This window comes from Mercenaria mercenaria, chromosome 14 (genome assembly GCF_021730395.1).
Source record: "Mercenaria mercenaria strain notata chromosome 14, MADL_Memer_1, whole genome shotgun sequence".
NCBI lineage: Eukaryota > Metazoa > Mollusca > Bivalvia > Venerida > Veneridae > Mercenaria > Mercenaria mercenaria.
This window is the reverse complement of record NC_069374.1, coordinates 46122051-46129715: the sequence shown is the minus strand read 5'-3', so window position 1 is coordinate 46129715 and position 7665 is coordinate 46122051. Positions and strand designations below refer to the sequence as shown.

Below are 7665 nucleotides of genomic sequence, written 5' to 3'. Positions count from 1 at the left end.
TGTTATAAAATGTTGCTTAAAGGCTACGTAATAAATCACATCCAGTGGATTAGAAAGAAAGGGAAAATACTGCAATAATATAATAATTTTTGTGACAAGTTGTTGGGTTTACATTAAATTTGCCCCTTGTGATGTCTTCAGTCAAGTTTAAATTTTCTTACAAGTTTGTGCTATGTGATGGGATTCGTATATACTAATTTAAATGAAATATTTTTTGTACATTTACAATGAACAACAAGTTTTGTGTCAGGTAAGTTTTTATATGTCTATCTATTTTATAATGCTAAGGGAGTTAAATTATACCTGTGAAAAAGTATATTAGGCTAAATTGCTTTGAATTTTTTTTTTAATGGACATATTAAGATAATACTAACTACTAAGGCTAGAAGAGGCATATGACAATATACAAAGTAGCCGTTGAAAGACGTTTCATCTTAAGTTTCATTAAACCAGCAAAACATTCGCATTGAATTATTTCACAAGTAATCGGTCTGACCTTTCTATATTTGCTGACAGCCAGCTGTGAATTTAGTTCCAAGCAATGCGAAAACAAATTATGACAGCCTGTAGGTATGGAACAGGTTGCGAGTACTCGACTTAAATCGCATCTGTCTGTCTAGTTTGTTTGAAACATCCAGCATTTGGACCGCAACAACAGAACAGGTAAGTTGTGTGATTGTCTGTTCTGTTCTGTTCCAAACTGTTGATTCTGCATATTACGCAATTAACCTAAAATTTAGTAGTTTTCGTGTTGGTTTATTTGGGAGTTTAATTTTCAGATTCTACACATTAGTTCAGAAATCGTGCAAGTAACTCGTTACCTTTTCTTTTCAAAATACGAGCTAATATATTATGTACGCATGTTTTAACTTCGCGAATCTAATTGTTCGCAAATGATAGCGAAAATAAAGCTTTCGTGTATATTACTCTATGATCTATCTACAAAAGAAATGGAACACTTGCAAAAGAAAGATCACTTTTGTATGGACTACAGTTTTCTATTATTGGGCAAGAGGGAGAAGTCTTTAGATAAACTGTTTAGCGCTTCTGAAGGGAGACTTTCGAAAATGCCTTAAATTTGCTTTCAATTTTTATTCTTTGTTTTTAAAAAGGCAGTTTCAACAAAAATCGTAGTTCAACTAAAGATTCAACTTGATCACGAAATAAAAATGCACAAATTGGACAATTGTTAAAATATCATATGCCTATGTTTTTGATAATCTAGATTCAATATTTCTGTAAAAATAAAGCAACGTTTTATATTGTTTCATATGGCTGAAATTTTGAGAGAAAAAAAATCTCAAGAGTGGATCTCCAACGTGACTGTTTTTTCTAGGACGGGCTTTAAGTCTTATATAGGTTTAGCCACGATTCAAGAAAGGTTTATCATGCATGCACCTTGTAGTTTTTTTTTCAAACATTGAAAATATTGTTATGTCCAAAAGTTGCTGTTAGTATATTCTTTTCTGTGCTGAACCATATTAAAATCCATCAAAGATCAATGAAAATATCCACGGTAAAAATTAATTGAATCAAGGCTAAAATACTATCCGACATGGGGCCGCCCTCACACCCTGATACCTGAGCGATGTCCTTTACATGGCACGCTGTTGCCGGCATCGAACATTTGCTCGTTACCTATTGAGTGGGTAAATAAGCCATTAAAAATTTGTGGCTGAATGTAAAACCTCAATAAGAAAATTAGACATTTGAGCCGTGCCATGGGAAAACTAACATAGTGCATTTGCGACCAGCATGGATCCAGACCAGCCTGTGCATCCGCGCAGTCTGGTCAGGATCCATGCTGTTCGCTTTCAAAGCCTATTGTAATTAGACTCGGATGCGCAGGCTGGTCTGGATCCATGCTGGTCGCAAAGCCACTATGTTGGTTTTCCCGTGGCACGGCTCAATTATTTGTCATCCCGCAGAAAATGAACAAGACGTTGAGTGAAAGTTGACCTACGGGTTAAAAAAAGTATTCCTTTCCATGGCTAAAAGGTTTATTATTGTAAAAGGAGTCATATTAGCCGAAGTTTTGAATCAATGACCTTTCATCCCCTCAGTATCATTGTCAATTTTCAGGCTTTGTACATGTTCAGATACGGAAATTTAATACAATGACATAATTGAGTGAGCATTATATCTCAGTTATAGAGAAAACCGCTGTGATGAAAGATCTACGTGCGATTTCTATTTTTTTCTTAAATCACTTCAAAACTAGTAAGAAGACACTGTTGTTAAGCAATCGGTAGTTTGATATGTGCACCTCGATGGTTGGTACAAACACATTTTGCTTCCCAAAAGGTAAACATGTTACTGTATATAGCATTAAGTTTCCCGTTAGGTAAGTAGGAAAAAAAACCCATAAAATGAATTCCTAAACGGGAGGTTTCTCCATGCTGTTATGGAAAAAATAGGTTGTATTAGAATGTACAGTGACAAACCGGTGCCAGTATTTCCTACTCTATGTGCTCTGTCAAGCTCTAGCTCTAAACGGGAACCGTGAAAATCAAATCAAGAAGGATTAAAGGTCTGAAAACTGGCATCGATGCTGACGGAATGTGGGGCTGAAAGGCCCCTGGTTAAAATTTTCCATAAATCACGCCTTTTACGAAAAACTTCATCATAAAAGGAAAAAGATCATTTTTGAATTTCTAAGGACCTTTACACCGCAGCTATAAAATGAATGACTGGTTCAATTTCCACGGGATTTGTGGCCTAAAACTATAGACAATTCATTTGCTTTAAATTCGACCAAATAACTTTAAATTGCTAAACTACAAGGAAATCCTTGCCACTCTATAGGAGGCGAAAAAAAAACCCGATGTCAGCACCAGCGTGCCATGCCGGTATCAGGGTGCGGCCCTTGAAAAAGTCACGTGGGAGTCTTGGATCTATATAGTTAATAGGATATGGCTGTCCTTAAAATTGCAAGTGAATATACTTCGTCTGACTGCATCAGTGAGTATCGAAATCTGTTTTTCGATATCACAATTATGATATATATCAGAGACCACCTGACCATTTAGCTAGGTTAGCTTCCGATTCAAAGACATGCTATCTACCTTTAACCTATAAATAAAAGGGACATGCAAAAAATAGGGTGTATTAGATTCTATCAAATTCTCTAATGTTCTGTGTGTGCAAGTTTGACCGTGTATTTTAGATTTCAGAAAGACGGTAACTATGATGCACGTGGCTGTGGTTATATTCCTGTGTAGCGTTCTGGTGCAAGTGCATTCGAAATGTCCCGCCTTTTTTGAAGAATACAACGCGGCATGTTACTACGTAGGGAATAACCGCGTGAACAACGTGAGAGAAGCTTTCAGCACATGCTACAGCCTGGGTGGATATCTGTTGAACATCAATGCTGTACTGGAAAACGACCATGTCATCAACAAAATAAAGCAACAGCCAACAAGTACATTTATCTTGTGTTTTTTTTCTCGCAGTTAATGAATTTTAAACATGCAATTAAACATGATTTTAGATTAAAGCAGTGGTGAATAAGTGGCGTGCTTTTCCATGATAGGAAGATAGGAAATTACACTGTCTTATAAGGCATTGTAGTGGAAAAGGAAGAAGTTTCAGATTTCTTTCTATGCTGTATTTCCAGCCATGACTACATGCACATGTGTAAAGATCAGTCTAATTCAATGTACCAAATAGATCTACGTACACACAATATACTAGACCCACTATTTTCACTGTTCCAAGTACATTAAATCTTGAGTTTTCTAATGCCGCGTATTTATATCCTATCTGTTAGTGATGCTTTTTTGGTTTCTGTTTCAGTTTTTGATGGTTACTGGATAGGAGGATTCTTCAACGGGCAGCAATGGGTGTGGCAGAAGACGGACCAGACAGGAAACGTTGTTGATATCTTCATGAACCCACAAGAAGCCCAGTATAAAAACTGGGGCCCGGAACAACCGAACGCCCTGGGATTGCTCGTCTATCGACCTTACGTAGCAATAATGACTCGTCACCGGCCTATGCCGTACAGATGGTATTCTGAGAATGGTTTAGTGCGCATGCCCGGTGGAATGAGCTATGTGTGTGAAGCAGACTGGCGGCCAGAAGTCTGAGATGAATGTTTTGTGGGGAAAAATATAGAATAAAAACGTTTTCATCTTGATAAGGCAACTTTTTCATATTTTGTCTTGGAAAAATAAATCCCTTTAGTGTCAGAACCTGCAGTTTAATACTTCAAAGTTTGTCGAGGTGTAGAGGAACGTAATAGGTAATACAGAAGCCCCTGCGATACCTGCATCTACGTCTCCCACATTGTTTTCAAAGTTTCAATGTAGCTACACAATCTATGGTTGCATGTTCACATTCTCTAAATATCAAATAGGCAAAACTCAGAAATTCTGCACCCAGCTGACATTTAAAGTAAACTTTGAAAGAGAAACGAATAACGGGTTCTTCCTTACTCTTTAACAGCAAAACGCGAACATTTGAATAAGGAAAAAGAAACTGGTCGGTGTCGCCCTGGCGTTGCGTTCAGATTATTCTCAGTTTCGCTACATCATCTTGACTACTGTCCGTATTATCACAAAACTTCATATGCTAAGGGTTGGTCGTGTTAAGAGGATGATATCTGATAGTTTAGGGTAAGATATTCTGAAGGCCATGGTCACTGTGGTCAAATATTGTAAAAGTGATGGTAATTTTACTATATCTTCTTAACTACAGTCTCTATAATAATCAAACCTCTCATAAGGATTTATCTTAAACAGCAGACGTCTCTTCATTTAGGGTCAGGTTCAACAAAGGTCAATGTCAGTGGGGTAAGATTTTGTTGATTAAAAGTATATGACACCGTCCTTGAGTTCACTGTACATGTATCTTCTTAATTAAACCTACATTACTTACAGACTGCCTCATATTTCTACCTCTAACCACAGCTTCACCCATAACGGTTCCACGCCCCTATTTTTTTTATAATTTTCACACACGCACTTTATATTTTTACATAGAATACTTCATACCCTGCTTCCCCCCCCCCCCCCCCCCCCCCCCCCCCCGTTTCACCCTCACCCATCCACAAAAAGCTTCTTTTTTCAAATTTTTCACTTTTACTTGTATCCCATATGATTACCCAGTATGCCATTGCCCCCTTTCACTCCCTTTTCCTCTCCTAACCCTCAATCCCCACTTTCAATATTCATTTTTACATTTTCCACACTTACTCAGTGTTGCTCACACGCTTTCTCTTAACCTGGTTTCGTAGTACAACCCATTTCCCTCCCCATCAACAAATTAGGTTTTTCCGAAACATAAAAAAAATTATACTTTAATTTTAACTATTATAAACAAATCAATTTATCAATCGCCTTTATTTCACTCCCGCGACGTGAAACATGTAATAAATTGAAATAAACATAAGACTGAAAATATGAGCGGCTAGGTCTCTTTTCCCTCATCAAAACCCGAATTTTTATTGTTGTTGTTGTTTTTTCAAAATATTTCTGTTGGGTCAAGGTGCCTCTCCGACCATTGTTTCAGGCGGCGGGCGCCTGGTAGAACCAGTCCACAACGTCTGGCTTCCTCGCGTGAAATACTTTTATAGAGCCCATAGCGGTGAAGGGCTAGTGAATTAATGTCAGTGACCTTAACTTCTCGGCCCTTTTTGCAAAAAGATGAGCATTACTTAGATATATGTGTTCTTTAACTTCTTGGTGTGCAAAATTGTTTTTCCCCATTTTCTCCTTAGCTAAATGACGATTCGTAGCTTCAAAAAAGAAAAAAAAAGTATCTGGTACCTACTGGAACATTTTGGCATGCTGCAGACAACTAGCAAACAACGTCAAAATAGCAACAAAAAGAACTTGTTCGAGGCTACTACAGATTCCGGTAATTTGAACAATTCTGGTATCATTTTCAAGAGTTCCGCGTTCAGTAGAAGGAATTTATTCTGGGCGCTGTCACTTTTTCAGTTAAGGTAATGGACCTGTGATTAAAGTCGGGAATTTCCGTTATTTTCCGTAATCACCGTTTGCAATTTCGGCATACTCCGGTTGTTACGCTTACGGAGGATAAGTAAACGAATAAAATAACAGATTTATTACCGAAATAAGAATTCCACGTAACGAGATCGCGTAAATAGAGGATATTACATGAGTGTCTTTTCATACTGAATTTATTAAACGAGTTGAATAAAATAATAAAATTATCACATGTAAGTTTTTCCTGTCGAAACATTGAAAATTCTACTTTCTTTTGCTTTATAAACAACTCGGTTTGACCAACGTTTCCTATACTATAAATGTAGTGTATTATCATTTTTTTAAGTCATGGCCTTATTACACTCCCGCGACGTCAAACATGAGATATTATTATATACATTATTGTCAGCAGTCGTTTCTGTATCATTTATCAATAAATTTATCATCCATTAATTCCAAACAAAAAAAGCAGGAAGATTAAACAAAAGTTTCTTTAACTACAACAAACTCGACTCTCATGGGAACGCATTCTCTATTTTGCAATTAGCAAATTGAATGAAAGCCGTTTCAATGACGAATCAATAGATTTTGTAATTAAGGCAAGGTCTGTTGGTAACAGATGCTCCTAATACAGCAACAGGCCAGATACATTGCAGTGTAAACGTATATGGACTTTTACAGTTGCATAAAAGGTAAAATGTTGTTATACCAGATATAAATGAAGTTATATTATGGAGTTTTTAAGTTGAAGTTGCCACTCTTCTTTTGCTATTTAAAATAAATCGCCATGCGTTCGCTAGAAACTGTTGGCAGCATAAAAAACATAAATCACGGATACTTTTATGTACATTAAAATAGAAACTCTGTCATATATGGCCAGACAGTGCTCGTGTGATAAATGTATGAAAAATAGCCAAGAAAGTGATGAATATTTGGGTTATTGATACAGAAACTGAGTGTAAAATGCAAATTCTGTTTTTCAGAGCTAGCGGTAAATGGACAGTATTGGGAGCCAAAGGACATTACTTTTGATCTGCATAAAAACTGGAATGAACTAAAACTATTTTTCTAGAGATGTCGGATGTTACTTGCCATAATGCTGACACCGACCAGGGTCTGCGTCAGGAAGCTGAACCGAGGGCACCTTTGCAAACAAACTTGACGACCCAGCAGACGACAAGTGAAAAAGAGGCGGGAAGTCAAAACTTCTGCAGACGACAACTTAGTCGTCACTTACAAATAAAACGAAAGGAGGGAAAAACTGACAAACAAGTACAAACTCTCATAAGTGGAGATTTCTTCGTTAACACAGCTAACGTGTATTCTGGACATCTTGTTGAATAGGAACTACAGACAGCTTTTACAACAAAATTACACACAAAAAACCCCAAACATCTGCGTTTGTATTTCCGCAAATATTGTACAATAGTATAGCTCTTGCATGATGGACATTTTTTCTTTCTATATAAACTTCAGTTTATTTAAGGAATAATTTATAGCAAAACAGTGCTTTATCACTATTTATACACGATGGGAGGTTATACGTCGGGCGTAATAATTTCACGAGGGCGCAGCATTGTTAGCCATATTAGAATTTAGAATGAAACATGTTTCTGTCTTTACATAGTTATTTCTTATGCAGTTGAAGTGCTCATAATATACCAAATCGGTATTGTTATTTTGTGTAAACGCCTTTTTCATTGCGAGTGAAATC

The 7665-nt window shown here is 36.8% G+C and overlaps 1 protein-coding gene and 1 long non-coding RNA gene across 2 annotated transcripts; both read left to right on the top strand.

The window, feature by feature from the left end:
* Positions 1–536: 536 nt before the first annotated feature.
* LOC123528227 (perlucin-like protein) lies at positions 537–4193 on the top strand. The gene is made up of 3 exons (XM_045307956.2): positions 537–663; positions 3167–3421; positions 3796–4193. The coding sequence occupies exons 2-3, from the start codon at positions 3187–3189 to the stop codon at positions 4086–4088; spliced, it is 528 nt and encodes a 175-aa protein (XP_045163891.2). The 5' UTR covers positions 537–663; positions 3167–3186; the 3' UTR covers positions 4089–4193.
* Positions 4194–5534: 1341 nt separating this feature from the next.
* Positions 5535–7561, top strand: LOC123528228 (uncharacterized). Its single transcript, XR_006681928.2, has 2 exons — positions 5535–6643; positions 6935–7561. It is a non-coding gene; the product is annotated as an uncharacterized LOC123528228 (long non-coding RNA).
* Positions 7562–7665: the final 104 nt, after the last annotated feature.

Excerpts from the sequence above, each read along its gene's own strand:
- LOC123528227 (XM_045307956.2), top strand. The coding sequence starts at position 3,187 with ATGATGCACGTGGCTGTGGTTATATTCCTGTGTAGCGTTCTGGTGCAA. Across the intron at positions 3,422-3,795 it reads AATAAAGCAACAGCCAACAA|TTTTTGATGGTTACTGGATA; the intron begins GTACATTTATCT and ends TTTCTGTTTCAG.